The sequence below is a fragment of the Protopterus annectens genome, chromosome 13.part0 (genome assembly GCF_019279795.1).
Source record: "Protopterus annectens isolate FY-2018-M chromosome 13.part0, PAN1.0, whole genome shotgun sequence".
Classification (NCBI taxonomy): domain Eukaryota; kingdom Metazoa; phylum Chordata; order Ceratodontiformes; family Protopteridae; genus Protopterus; species Protopterus annectens.
The window spans coordinates 702,544,489-702,563,266 of NC_056747.1; the positions used below are offsets into that span (position 1 = coordinate 702,544,489).

General features: G+C 37.8%; 1 protein-coding gene across 1 annotated transcript in view; it reads left to right on the forward strand.

The window, feature by feature from the left end:
* The window catches only part of VTN (vitronectin), a 100,170-nt gene that overhangs the window by 55,943 nt on the left and 25,449 nt on the right, over positions 1-18,778 (forward strand). Inside the window, exon 6 of the mRNA XM_044054393.1 lies at positions 5,916-6,072. Within this exon, the coding sequence (XP_043910328.1) occupies positions 5,916-6,072 (157 nt within the window). The remainder of the gene's footprint in view (positions 1-5,915; positions 6,073-18,778) is intronic.

Here is an 18,778-nt window from a genome sequence, read left to right on the forward strand (position 1 = left end):
TTTACATCCCATCTACTACCTGAACAACCCAAGATTGTAGCCTTTTAACTTAAGCATGCTTTTGTCTATCCTTTCTTCTCCTTTTGCATTACAGTGCCTATACTTCTTATTACCAAAAAGAAGGAAGGAGGAAAGAAAGAGAAGAGGAGGAAGAAAAAATGTATCTGTTTACTTTAATAAATTTATTACACACAAAAACAACAAAAATAGTTACTATAAAATATGTAATTTATATTGTGAAACATTTCATAGAAATGTTGTTAAGAAAGTAAATTGTTTACTTACTTTTTCTTCTTCCTCCCTTCCCCTCAAATTCCTTTTAAACATTAATGACATGAAGCTAAGCAAATGATTATTTCCTCACATTTAACAAAGTCAACCAAAGTTCACTCTTTCTACTGATTCTTATTCAATTGTTTTTCACAAAAGTGATCAATATTTTCAGTCTCACATTTATTCATTAGTTTCTATGTTGCTAGTCTTCTCCCTGTTTATCTCCATCTCCCAAGTCCAGATTCCAGTTCAGGTCCACAGTGTTCCCAATTCTTTTGTCAACCCCTATGCTTTTCTCTGTCTCTCAAGCATTTTTCTTTGGAACAATGGAAAAGGTTTCACTAGAAATGTCTCTTTGCTGAACAAACTTTTGCATTTCTTCCTTAGCTTGTTCTGCATCAAAAATGACTTTGATTCTCCAGAGAAAAATATTCTGAAGATAGCTGGATATAGCAGCTTGAATCTAACACTTGCCTCTTGACATTCCCTGTTTACTAGAATACATTTTTTCACTTCTGCATGCTGTACAGTGAATAATGATTCTTTACAAATACTCTGCTGTCTCCAACTTTAATATTTTGCCCTTTTGCCAGAGTTTTGTCAAGATCAACTCTTTCTGCTGGTATGGTTGCATCTTTACTAATAGAGGTGTTGACTACTTTCTCATGGCCAGATTTGGAGCATACACATGGTGTGCCCTTTCAATTAACAGCTCCTGCTGTGGAATACCATGTCCAGTTGCTTATTTATGTCTTCAAAAATTAATACAGTCAGTTCCTTCTAGTTTCTCTGGTACAGCAGAAGATCCCAGATTTTCCCCATGTGCTCTGTCCTCTAATTCTACCATTTTTTGAAACATCTCTTCTTGAATAGTCTCATACTCAGCCAGCCTTCCCATATCTTTATTTAATCAGCACTGAGCATATTTTATTTTTTTTTTCCTTAGAATACCGGAAACCATGTCTTGCACCAAAGCTGGAATTTGAACTACTTTCTTCTAAATGGCAGTAGAATTCTTCCCAGTGGGTGTTTTTTCTTCACCTTTTCTAGTTGATTTTCTTTCAGACTCCCTAAGTTTCTTCTTTGAAGGCACCCAGACAGTGTGCTTACTAGCCAGTAACTGATTTTACTCAAACTGACAGCATCACTGGCTGTTAATGAACAGTTTTTGTTTTCTCACTAGGAGAGCTGAAGTTAAGTCACTGATCAATGTATAGCTATATTGCAAGTCTCTCTCTGTCTTTCATGTTGAGAAATTATCTCATCACTGATATTTGTTAATGTTTGTGTTTTTAACTCATTTAAAATATTTTCCCAAAGAATAATATGGTGGGTCTTTACAGGGTTACTGTCAAGGAAGGAGGATTATGCTGGCATGTATTTATATTTCACTTATAGTCAGCAGAATATAATGTTCTAGTCAAATTTTCAAAATATCAAAGATTTTTTGGCAGCAACAGTATAAATACAATGCCTGATTATGGGGTATATGTCTCTCACCACTGGAACATATTTTAGTTATTTATTTATTTTACATTTGTTGACTGGGTTAGTCCGACTAAGCCAAGTAGCGCTTTTTCAGTGGAGGCCTGGGGAGAAAAGCTCCCTACAGATTATACAAAAAAATTTAAGCATAAGGACAACAAACAGGCAGAAGAATAGTAGAAATATAGAATGTATACATTAACAAAATTAATGAAAAATAAGGCAGGATTACTTAATTTTTGGAGAGCCAGTTTTCAACTGGTTTGAAGGTTGACTGTGTGGCAGAGATGAGCTCAGAGGGTGAGTCAGCAATAGTGATGATGGGTGAGTCATCAGCATATTGGACTAGACATGAGAGAGGACATGAGGAGTAGAGAGAATTGGTAAAGATATTAAAAAGTAGTGGCCCAAGGATGGAACCTTGTGGGACACCCATTTTAACTGGAAGAGAAGGGGAGTGAGCAGAGAGCCATTTAACTGCTTGAAGTCAGTCAGAGAGGTAACTGGCAAACCAGGCAATAGTAAAAGGGGAGAAGTTAAGATTAATTAGTTTGTGGGTTAGAAGAAGATGGGATACAGTGTCAAAAGCCTTTGAAAGGTCTAAGAATAAGCAAGACATGTTTGTTGTCATCTCTAGCTAGGGAAACAGTGTTAAGGAAGGATATTAGGGCAGTGGTACTGCTATACTTAGGTTTAAAACCATATTGAGTTGGAGAAAGCAGGTGTTCTTGAATTATGTATTGCATAACTTGTTTCTGAATAAATTTTTCAAGGATTTTAGTGAGTGGTGATAGAATAGCGATAGGTCTGAAATTAGTGATGTCAGTGGAGTTACCTCCTTTGTGTATAGGAAAGATATAGAATTGTTTCCAAATGGCTGGAACTTTAGATTTTAAGATAGAGCAGTTAATTAGGATAGAGACAGGGAGGGCAAGAGGGTCAATGACTATATGAAGAAACTGAGTGGGGATGTTGTCAATAGAAACAGAACAGGGTTTTAATTTGGAGAGCAAGGATTTGATATAACTGGTGGGTACAGGTGTAAGTGAGAAAGTATTAGAAGAGTTTAAGTTATGTGCAGATTCTATATTCACAGAATTATTACTTTGTGTAGATATGTTGGGGGTTGGATTTAGTAGTTTAGATATAAAGTCTATGAAAAAGACGTTGAAGGAGGAGGCAGTGTCAAGCAGAGTTGGATCTGGATATGGATTAGGGGAGCTAGGAGTACCAGGGTGCAGAATTGAGTTCCAGAATTTTTTGGGTTGGATGTCATGGCAGAAGGGGGATTATAGTAGAAGTCTCTTTTATCTTTATTAATGTGTTTTTTCTGGCCTTATTTCTAAGTTCTTTAAATTTTTGCAGGTCTACTGGGAGGTTTGTTTTTGTCCTTGTTTTCCATGCTTTGTCTCTATTTTTTATTAGAGAATGAGTTCCACTGGATAGCCAGGGAGAGATGTTGGACTTTACCTGGACAATACAGGGGGCGGGCTAGAGAGTTAAGAATATTAAGGATGGCAGAGTTAAAAAAACTGGACAGCATCATCAAGGGGTAGCTGAAGGAGGAAAATCCAGTTTATTTTTGAGAGCAGAGATTTGAAAGTATCAGGATGGAAGTTAGTAAGTTTTCTACAGGTTATGAATCTATGAGGTTTGATATAGTGAGGTGAGTGTCTAAGGACTTTTATAGGGGAATGATCACTAACAGAGTTAGATAGAGTTTTAGGGATGTGGTATTTGGAGGGATTAGAGACTGGTATCCAGGCTATAAGAGGACTAGTAGCTTGTGAGTTGTTTACACGTGTGGGTTCTGAGATAAGTTGCATAAAGCCATACAAATTTATATGCTGGGCAGAATATTGAGAACAGAGGGGGTTAACCAGTTAATACTGACATCACCAAGGATGATAGTTTCATTAGAGATGTGTTGAGAGAAGTATGGAAGTATGTTTTCCAGAAATGGACTATTTTCCCCTGGTGGAATGTAGATGGCTACTATAGTGGTAGTTGTATGGTTATTAAGCTTAAGGTTGGCAGAGAGCATTTCAGCTGGGGGGAAGAGTGAGATTGGGTTTTTGGGGTTAGAGGAAGGTGGTTAGAGTATATGATGGCTATCCACCTCCTTTTTTATTTTGATGGTCAAAGCATAGTAGGTTATAGCTAGGGGGGAGGAGGTCCTTGTCTAGGTGTTAAGATTTAGGCCAGGTTTCAGTAAGAACAATGACATCAGGGGTGTGATAAGATATCCAGGCTTAGAGTTCACTGACTTTATTTAGAATGCTTCTGATATTTATTGAGTAGAATGAGATGTGTTTGTTAAGAGGGCAATGAGGGACACAGGCATTGTAGGTAGAGGTGGGAGTTAAGGGACCAGGGTTTGTGTGAATGTTACCTGCTAGAAGTAAAAGGCTGGGGAGACAGTAGGCTTTGCTTGTGAGAGAAATGTAGGTATAGTATTTAGAGTTACACTTTGAGGCTGCCATAAGGGTACATCTACAAGTAGCTGAAGTGAAATTCCTTTAGCGTCAATAGCCAGCAGCACAACATGCAGCGGAACACAACACCAATAATTGTTTTCCATAGGACATCACTACTGTGCAATTCCTAAACATGTGCTAATATGGATTCCCTTCTTTTTGTGGGATTTCTCCCTTCGTTAAGTTTGTGCAACTATTGGGCTGGTATATATAAGTTTGGGGAGTATGGGAAACTTGTCCCTCTTGCAAAAAATGCTTCTACTTTACTTTTTCCTCCTCTGTATTTCAGCTATTTCTTTTCAGCATTTCTGATGCTTGGATTTTGTTTTCAAAGTTTCATAGCAAAACCTGCCTTAAACTGTGACCACAGATTATTTTGGTCATCAGCTGATGCAGAGACCATGTAAACTGCTCTTGCAGTTTATTCATGCAAATGTTTCTCAGGAAGTGCTCAGCTTGTAGTCTTACCTTGCAATAAAATGCGTACTCTTCACACCCGCATGCTTAGAAAAAGAGAAAGGATTAGAAGGAAGTGAAAAAAGGAGAGAAAATGTTTTCTTTGTATTATTATGGCCAGTACTGCTATCTAACTTTCACTGAGATTTGTGAAGTAGAGATGCTCGTAAAAACTTATAGGTCTGCTAAATCATATGACCTTCTAAAGATCAAGCACACCTCTTTACTGTCCAGATTTTCATAGAATGTCCAGATTTTTTCTTGATATTTTAAGTCTCATAAAATTTGGAAATTTTCTGCTAAGTCATTGAGTACTGAAGTCACTAAATAATGACAGTTATTTGAGTTTCAGACAAATTATTCAAATGCAAAACCCACTACACTACTCCATCAACTTTCTAAATTTATAAAAGCAATATTTGAAAGCCTCTATTTTTTTGTCTTTTCCCCCAATTCTTTTTGGCTTTGTCCAGATTTCTTATGCTAAGAGGTTGAGAGATATGAGGTCAGTGAACATTTGTTGTCACTCTAGAAGCTAAAGTACTAATTTACTGAAATGTCCTATAAGTAGAAATATTACTATGAATAAACTTTTTTTGTCCATAGGTAGGTTTATAGAATCCTAGAATCCCCCTCCTCCAATGCAGTGTGTGTGTGTGTGTGTGTGTGTGTGTGTGTGTGTGTGTGTGTGTGTGTGTGTGTGTGTGTGTGTGTGTGTACATATATATATATATATATATATATATATATATATATATATATATATATATATACATATATAGATAGAGAGAAAGCTAGATAGATATATACAGATATACATACATATACATACTTGCACACACACACAACTTTACACTGCAGTTGTTTTGATTTGCTTCTGCCAGTGATCATCAGAATACAGGGGGGAAAGATAACATTGTTGCAGCGAATTTTATAGGTAGTAAATATATTCTGATAGCTATGACTTCAATAAAAACATATGAGTCTGTAGAAAAAAATTATAATAGTAGTTAATAGCTCTAAAATAGAATCTATACCTAGCAAAATTAGTAAGACTTTCAAAACATTATTTCTTTTAAAATGTTGGTCGCTAACAGTGGAGACTAGAAAATGTATTTGAGCAAATTGTTGTTAATATTTTGAGTGGCTTTCGTGTGCTGGCACAGATACTTTCCTTTACAGTTACCACAATAAATTAACTGAATCCTTGTATGTTGTTACCAGGGGAAGGAATACTGGCGATTTGATGATGGAGTGCTGGAACCAGGATACCCACGCCTCATCTCTGATGGATTTGATTACATTCCCAGTAACATTGATGCAGCTTTTGCCCTTCCAGCCAAGAATTTTCATGGCCAAGAACGGGTTTATTTCTTTAAAGGTACTAAAAGCATAATGTAAATTTTGCCTGTTGATGAGAACCATCATTCTAGATGGTCAGCCAATGTTTTCTGTCTGTATCATATTAGAGTCTTTTGGTCTATTTATTTATTTCCTATCTGACAACTAGATCATCGGGCTGCTATATTGAACTTTTTGACTACTAGCTATGCTTTGATGAGAAAAAAAATATAAATTGTGCTAGGTTGAGGCTGCTAGGTGGAGAGATAGTTCCCTGCAGTACTTTTGGTTGTGGGCATATGGCTGAAGTGAAATTTAGTTGCAGAGATGTATGGCTGCTGCAAATTCACTGTGGTCACACAGAAGAACACAGCTCCATGCCTACAGTTTCAATAACAAAGTGCATGGAGATAGGGAAAGTAGTTTGTGTAGTGCTTAGGGTACAGTACATGCTTATGTAACTACAACATCTATAAATGTGCTACACCATGGAGGAAATCCTGACAGCAACTGTAGCCATATTTCAGTTCAAATTGTGTTTCAGGCAATGTTCTCTAAATACTGCAAAGGGAGTAATACTCCAAGCATACCATTAATAAAGGCATTGACTGCCACTGGCATGTCCACTGGGCATCCTAATGCTGATGCCTGTCATACTGCCTGCTGTGTCTTGGTGCCTTGCAGACTGTGGACTTTATTTCCTCCCTATGCACTTTGTTATTAAAACTATAGGCATACTGCTACATACTTCTCTGTGCTCACAGGGAATATGTAACATCCATATGTTTCTGCAGCTGAATTAAACTTGCCCCATATGAAATGTACCACAGGGAAATATCTTGCCACCTAGCAGCCTAAATCCAAACTGTGCATTGTAAATGGACAAATAAAGAATATAAATTGCTTTACAAATTACGTAAGTACAAGTAGAGAAATAATATTAATAATGCATGGCTTGTTCACAGTTCAGCAGATATAAGCAAAATTGAAATGTGCAAATACAGAAGCAGTAAAGACATTAAAATACAGACTGGGTAATTCCATCTTAACCATCCTCATGGAAACATTTGCAAGTAGCTCCTTTAAGTGACATTGTATGAGGTTACATATATGAAACAATTAAAAATGTTACAAGTCTATAAGAATACCAGTTTCTGTGTAAGCATTTGGTAACAAACTTGGGCTGTTAGAAGGCTAACTGAATTAGGAAGGATGGTTGCTACAGTTTAGACCATACAACGTGTTACAGCATTCAGGTTTGACTGCAATTGAATTAACTAAAGAGCAATCAGGATCCAATGGCCTCAATCCCTAACAATTTATACTTAGAGTGGCTGGTTGCCCCCTTTACCCAACTCTAGCTATGCTACTGCACCAGGCCAAAGATGAGATTCAAGTTGCTATATCCAGTTGTCTTCAGGATATATTTCCAGGAGGATTGAATGTGTTTTTGGAAGCAGAACAGGCTGCTGAGGAAATAAAACAGTTTAGTTAACAAAGAGTGAGCCAGCAGCTAAAAGGTACTCTGCTTCCCAATCTTCTGTCATGGAGTGAGCTCAGTGAGAGACTTTTGCCAGTAAAATAGTTTCCATCATTCCAAAGGAAGATGTTTGAGTGGCAGAAAAAAGCCCAGGAGCTGACCAGAAGAATCAGGAGTACCTTATACTTGAACCACAGATCTTGGTTGGGAGATCAATATGACCATGAAGAGCAGCAACAAAGTGAGTTTAGTGAGTTTAGTGGGAGAACTACAAAGCATCAGTCCCACTAGATGTACTTTGGATATGTGAAATGTGGCTCTGCAAGACAAAATGGATGAGAAGTACTGGACGTTTGTCGGCTGTGTTAAACTAATAGGCATAATACCTAATTTATGACATTAATATTTAGAAGGATACTAAATGGCCTGAATACTTGACCAAGTAAAAGGGCTTTCCTTTTTTTAATATTTGTACAAAAGTTCCCTGATGTAAATTACATGTCATTTTGTGATGAGTATAAAGTTGTTCTGCATAGTATACAATTAGAGGTATTTTAAATGCAAGGTGTGAGGAGAGAAGTTTTATCAATGGTAAGAAGGGCATTTTATATTGCTCATTTCATAAGTAAGGGTATTGCCTCCAGAAAAAAAAGGTTATAACCCCCCTGTACTCTTCCCTTATCAGGCCAGTAACAGAGTGCAATGCTCCCTTTGGAATGTTCCTTTCCAAACACCTGCAGCAACTGGAGAGACCACAAAGGTTCCTTACGAAAAATATTCAGGGTCTTCAATATCTGTCTTATGCGGATAGACTGAAATCATCGTCACTTTACTCTGTGTCCTACAGACTGCTCAGAGGTGTTTTGCATATAGATCAATCTCTGACCCAGCTTTGATGGAAATGCTGCACAATCGCAAGTCAAATGGCACATGGATAACTCTCTCAAAGGACCTTAACCTGGTATGTGACATCAACAGAACTTTCTGGAGAAACAGATTTGTCTCACAGAGTTTGCCCCACCTTTGGAATAAGCTTCCTATTCATGATAAACAAAGGCCTTCATAGGCCCTATTTAAGTGCAGTTTGGACAATTAGATGGGTAACCGGAAATTCACCCTGGGGGTTCCACCTGTGTCCCTCTTGAACGGGGGGCAATAGGTGTTGATTTTAGTGTCTGCTTGAACCAGACACCCTTGGGAACATGGGGTGAACTTGGCTAGGCTTGTAAAGGCCCTGGGGTCATTCAGCTAGTATCCGCCTAGTGATATTAAGGCAAGGAAATACTATTTCTCAGTTGTAATGTGTACACTTTACAGTATGACAACATAATAAAGGCTGGAAAGAAGCAAATTAAAGCTAATAAAAGTGTAATATTTTGTTGCTGGGACTATGTAAATGTGGATTGATCATATCATATATAAAATTAATAGATAATAATTTCCACCATTTTTCTAGAGCTGTATGTCTAAATTAATGTTTTAACTTTAACTATAGACAATTTCTTAAAGCAAGAAGACGTTAAAAAAGAAAAAAAAATAATAAAACAGTTGCAAGGTACCTTGCTGGGTTTTTTCTACTAGCACCTGCATTTGGCTGAAGAGAAGAAGTCTGCAGGTATAGAAAATTAATAATGATAGGTCTGGACATTGAGTTTTGCATATTTTTTTTTTTGCTGACACTGCAAAATACAACATAATTAACTTTTAAAGAGGTATAAGCAAGCAGTTCCATGAAAATAGAAAGTGGAATAAGAAATGAAAATTGAAACTGTGGGAAGTAAACAGGTATATAAACAATTGTTTCCTCAGCACCTTTAGTACTTTAATGCATTAAATATAAGACTGCACAATTTAGGATATTTAAAGTTAGCTAGTGTACTTTTTCTTAAGTGTAAAACTTAATGTTTACTGAAAGCATGCAAGTTTTTTTTCACCAAGGAGGGAAATAGAGTTAAGAACAGACAGCAATCTCAGTAATTCAGAACACAAGTTCTAACATACATATTAGCACAGTTAACATTAATTTTATAATAGGGAATACCTGTGGATGCAACCATATACTTGGAGAAATTGCTATCTGCATGGCGAATTTCCTTTTTGAATGGTGTATTATTGCAGTGAAAAGTCTGGGAAATGTAACATGAGTTTAAATTGAGATGAGAAGAAAAAAACAATATACGAGATCAGCCTGCCAACCACAAGTGGGTTCATATAAGCTGCAAGATGGAAACATAGTCAAAAGAATTGTCATATACAATGTGTGAGTAGGGTGTTTTTATCATAATGACTGCTTTATGAATGTTAATGGAATATAAATTACCTTAAATGTATAGACTAAAGGCAAATAGCATTGCAATTACATTAAAAAGTATATGGTGCAAATAATAATGTCCCAGGAGCCACACCTGAATATAAATATGCATGTGAATTTGACAAAGATAGGATTTCAGGGTGACATGCGGTGGAATGTCATGGACAAAGGAAAATGGAAATAATGATACTGATTGTAAGGGGGTCCCAGATAATGACAGAATGGGAAAATAAAGGACAGTAATAGTATGGCAGGAGAAGGAGGAGGATTATGATGACATGTATTTATATTCCACCTAAAATACTGTTATGCATCTTAGGAGAATTTTGGGTGAAATTAAAATTTTCAGCAGAGAATATTATTCATGAGTGGTGGTTGTAACCTGGTTTGCAATATGTCAAATGCACCAAAGGAACCTAGAAAGGAAAATATGACAAGAGAAGGTAGACGTCTGAAGAAATACATGAGAGCATTTGGTATGGAAGATGTAATTTCATTAGAAGGAACTTAATTTAATTAGAAGGAACTCAGAATGTATCTATTATTATTCCTCAAGATACAATAACTGGGATAGAGTAGATAGAAATTGTATCACTGGAACATGTGTACTTCATTGAAAGCTGTGAAACTCATCCAATAACAATATCAGATCATGCACCAATAAAAACTAAGATAAAAATACAGAGTAATGATTCAAAAATGAGACAACTGCATGTTCCTGCTTATTTGTTAAAAGAGAGGAATTTAAGGAATGGGTAGTAGGTACAATTTGAGAGTGATTAGGGAAGATAGAAATTACTTAAAAAAGGATAGCTAGTGTGTGAAGTAAAATGAAAATATACTTTAAAAACATGGTTGAAATAAAAAACAAAGAGATATGGGAAAGAAAGAATTATTTAGAGGGGCTGACAAATGATAAAGCATTGCAGAAGAAGGGGAATCTAATAGAAAAGACAAATCAACTGCAAAGTGCTAAGGAAAATAGTAAAATGTCTTGGACAATATTCATGAGTTTTGAAAGGTTGATGTTAAGTAAAGTACAGTTGTGTAAAATCTTACCATAACAGTAGGTGTCCTTGCCTTCACTGCTGCAGTATTCAAAACATATGGGTTCCTCTACCACAGAAGCCCGACATCCGGCCAGTCTACTAAAGACTCCTATTATTTTAAAGGTATGCCAAACATCACCAAACACTCCCTACATAACATAGGGAATAAAGGTGATGTCCAGGCCTACCAAAAACAGAACTAATTGCCCCAGGAGGAACACCAGTACAAGGACCCCAAGAGGTAATGGGTACACCCAGGAAGGTAAAGAACTAAGGGGATGGAGGGAGGGAGCGAATACTGCAGCAGTGAAGGCAAGGACATCTACCTTTATGGTAAGATTTTACACAACTGTACTATGTCCTTACATTCGCTACTACAGCATTCAAAACAAAGAAGCGTGCCAAAGCTCAACAGGAAACATGGGAGGAGGAAGGGACAGAAAAGGCCCCTTAAAAGCCATGAAGAACTGAACTAGCAAAACCAGCCCTAGCTCTAGAGATACCATCCAACTTTTAGTGCTTGTTAAAAGTATACACAGAAGTCCAGGTAGCTGCTTCAGGAATAGAATTAGTATCTAAATGTTTGAGAAAGGTGCCAAAAGGAGACACAGATCTAGTAGAATGAGCCTTAATTGAAAAAGGAAGGCTCTTACCATATAATATGCAACAAAAGGAAATAGCCTTATAAATCTAAGAAGAAATAGTTTGCTTAGATACAGCAAGTCCCAAAGACCTAGGATGAAAAGAAACAAATAACTGATCAGATTTTCTAATAACCTTAGTCATATCCAACTATACCCTAAGTTGCCTATGCATGTCCAAAGTATGCAGTACCCTCTCACTGTCAGTTTGTGGAGAGGTGAAAAAAGTAGGCAGATTAAGAGACTGATTAAGTAATAGTTCATAATCCACCTTTGGCATAAAAGAAGGGTCAGTGTGCAAGGACACTCTGTCCTAATAAAAAATCAAAAAAGGAGGACAAGCCATAATGGCCTGCAACTTAGACACCCATCTGGCAGAAGTAAGTGCTAACAAAAGAACAGTCTTCCATAAACAATGTTGCAAGAAGCTGAAGCAGGGGTTCAAAAGGAGCCTGAGTCAACTTCTCCAAAACAAAATTAAGATCCCAGGGAGGGCGAACAGGCTTCCTGGGAAGTCTAATAAATTCAAGATGCCTTTAAGAAACTGTTACACCTCAAATCTCCAAAAACAAATGGTTCTGCCACCAATTCCACTTAAAAGCACTTGAAATGTGAAAACTTTAATAAAATATACGATGATAAGATAAAATAAAATAAACACACTGGCTCATAAACCGGATAAGTGCTTTCGGTGTAATACCTTTTTCAAATCCTAAATGTTTGCCAGTGAAAAGTCTTCTTAAATACCTTCATTTTCTAGTGTTCACTCACTTATATGCATTTAGTAACCATAGCAGCATACACACCCTTTTAATTAAGTCATTTTGGATGTTGAAGAGCTTTCCCTTTTAGTGCAGGTTTTAAAGGGATAAATGCATTCAGACCTGGTGACTGATCTGATTGCAAATTCATTATCCACTTCATCTCTCCAATTTCTGTTCGGTTTACTAAATCCCCACCTCTTGGTGTTTCATGAAGCCTAGTTAGTGCCATGAACTTGAAAGAATGACTGTCATGTATACTAATATGCATATAAAGTGCATTGCTGGTAACTTTTTTTCTTATGTCAGATAAGTGCTTTAGGATACGTTCCTTGAGCATTTGATTAGTTTTCCCTATGTAGTATGCCTTGCAATGACTGCAGGTTGCCACATAGATAATGTTCTTACTCCGACAGTTTGCAAATCCTTCAAATGTATAGTTCCTCTTAGTCAGGGGATGTGCAAAAGTATTTGAGATGTTTATATGAAAGCATGCCTTGCAACTTCCACATCTGACTGTACCAACTCTCCTGTTCATCTGAAAACTCCTGTCTTCAGAAATAGCTTCAGTTTCTGTTTTATAACATAATAGTCTTTTTACATTTTTCCTGTTCTTAAAAGAAAAGCTGGGTTGATCTCCAACAATTTCCTTAATTTTGTTGTCAGATGTTAGCACTAGCCAAAATTTTCTGATGGTATTACGGATAGCAAAATTGTCAGCACTATATGTCAACTGACATCTCAGATTGGACTTTACCTCCTTTTGCTTGATCTTAACTGTTTCTCCTTGGTCCGAAAAATAGAGTCTTCCCCTCTCAGAGCGTAGTTCCAAGTTAGTTGCTTCACTGGTCTGTGTCTCTTTGACTTTGTACCCTCTCTTATTAAAGTCATTGATAAGTTTAATTTGCTCCTCCCTATAATCCTCATCCCTCATGCAGAGCTTAGACACTCAAGTTAGTTGGTTAGTCACTATGTTGTCAAGAACATGCCTGGGATGCATGCTAGTATTGTGTAGTAAACAACTGCACCATACAGGTTTCGTATATATTCTAGTATTGATGCTTCCTGTGTCATCTAACATTAACTTAACATCCAAGAATTCTATCGCCGTACTAGAAGATGTCACTTCAAACTTCAAAAATGAAGTTGTGTTGGTCAAAAATTGTACAAAATGTTCCAAGGAGGTTAAATCGCCATCCCATAAGAGAAAGACATCATCCACAAATCGATTATAGAAAACTATGTTTCTATTCCATTTCTTGTTAATATCCACTTTCCATAGCTCTTCCCATCTTGCCAGGACCAGATTGGCATAACTATTTGCACATGGGGTTCCCATCGCTACCCCCGACTTCTGCCAGTAGTAAGTACTACCGTATAGAAACACATTGTTATATAAGACCAATTCCAAGACACTACATAGTAAATGGATATCATTGGTTGCTTTGTGCTTCACACCAAAGTCTCTAAGATAGCTGAAAGGGGGCCTTAATAGAAGAATAGGCCAAACCAGCATTGAGCAACTCAGACAAATAAGAACCGAAGGAACATCCACAGTAAGTGGGTACAGGTTATGAGAGAGACATCAAAAAGAACCCCCTTCAATTTGGATAAGTAGAATTTCCTAGTCATAGGTTTCCTGGCCTCCTATAGGACTTACAGTATGTCCTCAGAAGAAAGGTGTCTCTGAGAAATCAAAATCCTATCACCCACAGTATCCACTGAAGCACTGACAGATGGGGATGGATGACAGATCCCTTATCTTGTGTGATTAGATCCACCCTGTGAGGTAAGTTGTGGTAATTGCCCTTGGCTAAATGCAGAATTAGAGTGAACCAGTGCTGTAGTGGCCAAAAGTGAGTCACTAACAAGATTTTGTGAGCGTCCTGTTGAATTTTGAACAGGACCTTCGGAATGAGAGGAAGAGGAGGGAATGCATAAAGGGACATCTTGCTCAGAGGGGAGGCAAAAAGTTATATTTGAGGAGTACCCCAATGGTGGATGATGTCTAGAAACACAACCCTGTGAAACATCCATTTATGGGACTTGAGTTAAGGACCTGCTCAGAGTGTCTGCCACAATGCTCTGACTGGAAGGGATATAAACTGCCTGAAGAGTCACTTGGCACTTGACAGCAAGATCCCATACCAGAAGTGCCAACTAGCAAAGAAGATAAGATCTTGTTCCTCCCTGTTTGTTGATATACCGCATCACTATTGTGTTGTCTGTGAAAACCTTGAGAGGCTCAGGAGAAAGAATGACTTAAAAGCCTGAACAGCCACCAGAAGTGCTCTCATCTCTTTGAAATAGAGGCAACTATATCTGATGTACCTTTAGAGAGCCAAAAGTCACCCCCCATCCCATGTCTGAAGCATCTGTGAACAATTCCTGATATGGAAAAAGGGGGTGGAAAGGGATACCTGGATTCAGAGACAACTGCTGAATACATTAATGAAGTTCCTGTCTGAGACAAGGAAGAAGATAAACTACAAAGTTTAGAGAGTGAGAATTTTAAGCCACACTGATTTAAGAAACCACTGAAACTTTCTCATCTGAAGTTTGGCCAGATGGAACATTGGAATAGAGGATGCCATGAAACCCAGAACTCTCAGAAACTACCTGGTGGTAATGGAAGCCACAGGAAGAAGAGTGTGAAAGAAGAAATGAAAGTTAAGGCCTTTGGAGGGGGCAGGGATGCAAGCAATTGCACGCTCTGAATCCTGCAATGGAGAAAAACATGATCCAGAGAAGGAGTCAGAGAAGACTTTTTGAAATTTATAGTGACCCTCAGGCTGTGAAGAAGGGAGAAGCAAAATGAAGATTTTGCAAAAGGGACTCTGGAGAGGACTCCTGAATCAACAGGTCATCCAAATAAGAAAAAACATGGATCCCTTAAAGCCTGCAAAAAGCAATCACAGGAGCAAGGCATTTGCTGAAGAGCCTTGTGGTAGTAGAAAGGCAAAAGGGCAAAGCAGAGAACTGATAATGCCAGGAAGGAACAGAAAATTGTAAAATCTTCCTGAAAAGAGGATGGATCAGAATATGAAAATAAGCACCCCTGAGATCCAGAGACACCATATAGGCCCGAGGGAGCAAAAGCGGAAAACAAAACTGAAGGGACAACATCTGAAAGGAAAGTACCTTTAGAAAAGTGTTTAAATAAGAGAGGTCTAGAATAGGTCTCCAAGTGCCCTCTTTTCTGGGCACTAGAAACAGTCTGGAGTAGAACTCTTTCCCCTTTTGTGACACAGGTAGTTCTTGAATAGTACCCTGATGCAAGAGATCTTGAAGAACCTCTAGTAAAAAAGGGAAGTTGTAGTTGAGGAATGCCCATAAAAGGAGGACAGGATTTCCACACCATGAAGTACCCTTGACGAATGATCAACAGAAGCTAAGACTCCTGAGTTATCTCAAGCCAAACTAGAAGAGAAAGAGAAAGGTGAAGAGAAAGAGGAATGTGGCTGGAAAGAGACAGCCACTCACACAGCTCCTGGTTTGTCCAGAAAGGAAGGCTTATTAGTCCCCGAAAACTGAGTAGCCTTAGCAGGAGGAGCCAATTTGCCAATCTTTTTACCTTTATTAGAAGGACAAGATTGCCTAAGAACAAAGGCAGGTTTAGCAGGATAGTTTCTCTGAAATTTAGGCACATGAGTGAGACAAACACATGATTAAGTTCCTGTAAAGCCTTGCCCTTATCCTGAAGGGACTTAAACAACCCGAACAAAGGTTTATAATCCAGAGGAGCATCCATCAACTTAGTTTTAATATCATCAGGTACAGGTTGAAGTCTAAGCCAAGAATACCTCCTCATAACTGAACCAAAAACAGCAGCCCTAGAAGAGGCATATGCCGCATCATAACTACATTTAATAGAATGATGAATGACTTGAGAGGAAGTCCCTAATAAGGAAAGAACAGAAGTTTTACCCTCAAAGTCTGGAAAATCAGAAATAAATTGACAGGCCTGAGAGAAAGAAGAGTCAACACATACCTAGACATATAAGTCTGATAATTAATAGCCCTAAAAGCTAAGATAACAGAAGTGTAAATCTTTTTACCCAGCCTGTCCATAGTTCTGCTGTCCTTGTCAGAAGGCAATAACTTGGGCAAAGGAATTAATTGAGATGGCTTATCAGACACTCCTGGGGGTCAGCAGCAGAACATTTATAGAAAAAAAACAGTCTTCAGGATCCCCAAAAGAACCTGTCAGGCTTCTTGGGAACATGGGGGAGAGAATCAGATACATAAGAGGCATTGGAGAAAGCATCCAGTAAAGCAGCCAAAACAGGAGGAATAGCCACAGATTTAGGAGATTCCAACTGCAGCAGCTCATAGTACCTGTTATGGATAATACAGACCCGAGCATAATCCCACTGGAAAAAATACATGATCCTAATGTGTCCCCAAAGGAAATTTCCTCCGAAGGAACATCAGGACTAACAGATTCCTCCTCCACTGACCCATAGACCAAAGCAAAAGGAATTTGAGAAGAATAAGTTAGGGATTCGTCAGCAGAATCTGATTCATCCTCAGAAGACTCCTGGTATCTAGGCCTTTTAACAGGAGTAGAGGACCAAGGAGGAGCAGGAACTGAAACCCTGTGAGAAGGCTTTAAGGACATTAAGGCAGAAAATAACCATTGAGTAAAAGCCTGCCACTCACTTTGAGGATCCATAAAAGCAGAAGAAACATGTTTAATTTTTTGTTTCTTTTTTAAAGGACCATCCTGATAAGGTTCAGACCCAGGATGACAGTCGAGAACCATAGCAAGAACTTCTTCCCCAAACAAAAACTGAGGAGCTCCCCTAGGCCTCTCAGAAAAAATCAGTTGTGGTTCCCTCTGAACGTCAGAGACGAACACCTGCAAAGCCTCTTCAGATGTGCTGCCACCAGGATCCTCACTGGCCTCCAACACGGTCATGGAAGAGAAATCCAACAACACAGCCAGGCGAGCATCCAGGGTCATAACAACCTTAGGGGAAACACCTGGAAGAGGCTGGACAGCAGAAGATTCCGGCCACACCTTTTTCACCTTATTTTTCCCTAACAGTTGACCCTCAGGGCAGGAGATGCCTTCCATTGTATTTTAGCGAGTAGCTTAAGATGTTGGTTCTCAAGATACAAGGAAAGGGAAGAAAGTCTACTGTGAAGGGTTTTTGGGATAAATGCCTGACAAATAGAACAAGATGCATGGTCAAGCACCTATGCAAAAATGACACTTACAGTGGCACTCTGTATGGGGAATCTGTCTCCCACACTGGCACTTACACTTCTTGGATGATGTTAACCCTAAGTAACACAAAGGTAAAAAAAATAAATAAAATCCCCAGTGGACCATTTATATTGCAGGTGCAGTAAACAGGCATATTCAGTACCTGGTGAATGAAAATACGTTCATCTGGCAGAAAAGGATGCAGATAAACAGACTGATGGTGTAAAAGATACGTTCAGACTGGCGGCAAAGAATGTCTGGTTTTGGTAAGCCTGAATGTCACCTTTATGCCCTACTTTATGCAGGGACCATTTAGTGGCATTCAGCGAACCTTTAAAATAACAGGAGTCTTTAGTAGACTTTTGAAAATATAGTTAGACGTGTGGCATGTGATATGAGATGATGTGTCTATTGGACACCTTTTTCCAAAACACATTACTTTCTCTTATGGTAGATATAGTAATTTAAAGGAGTTATTGAGTGGGGAGGGTATCAGAGTGAGTTCACAAGGCACAATGGGGATGCACACTTGTGGTAACTGCTCGGTGTGTAGCAGAGTTAAGAACTTGGATGGTAATATAATTAATGGTAGGATCTATAGAGATACAGAATACTTTAATTGCAATTCCTCTGGAGTTGTAAATATCATTGGATGTGATTGTAGCAAAACTTGTTGGTATATTGGGCCAACAAAGAGGAAAGTCAAGGTACATTTACTGGAACGTTTGGGGGATATAAGGAGATGGAATATGGACAGTCCAGTAGCCACTCACTTTATATTTGCACATGGGGGGAGGCAAATAGTATATTCTTTAGTGTTTAAGCAAAACCTAATGTTACAGATGGTGGGAATTTTAAAAAGGAACTGACTAAGTTAGAATGTAGAATGATCATAAATTATAGAACATTGTACCTCAGGGAGATGAATTTAGATAGCAACGTAACTTTATAAGTATAAATTATAAAGTAACAACAACAAAAAATTTAGTCACTGTCATTGGATGAAATAAATATATGAATGTTTAATAACAAAGCATATTATTTTGCACATTAATATATATATATATATATATATATATATATATATATATATATATATATATATAAAACAATAATAATATTTATTACATTATGACAGTTAAAGTATTATTTGATTATAATAAAGAGGTATATATTAGCATGTTGTATTTATTGTGTTTTTTTATGTAACTAATATTTATGTCTTAGGTTTATGATCATTTCTGTCACTATAGCTTTAAGTGTTTAAATGTTCAAAATATTTAATTGATGGT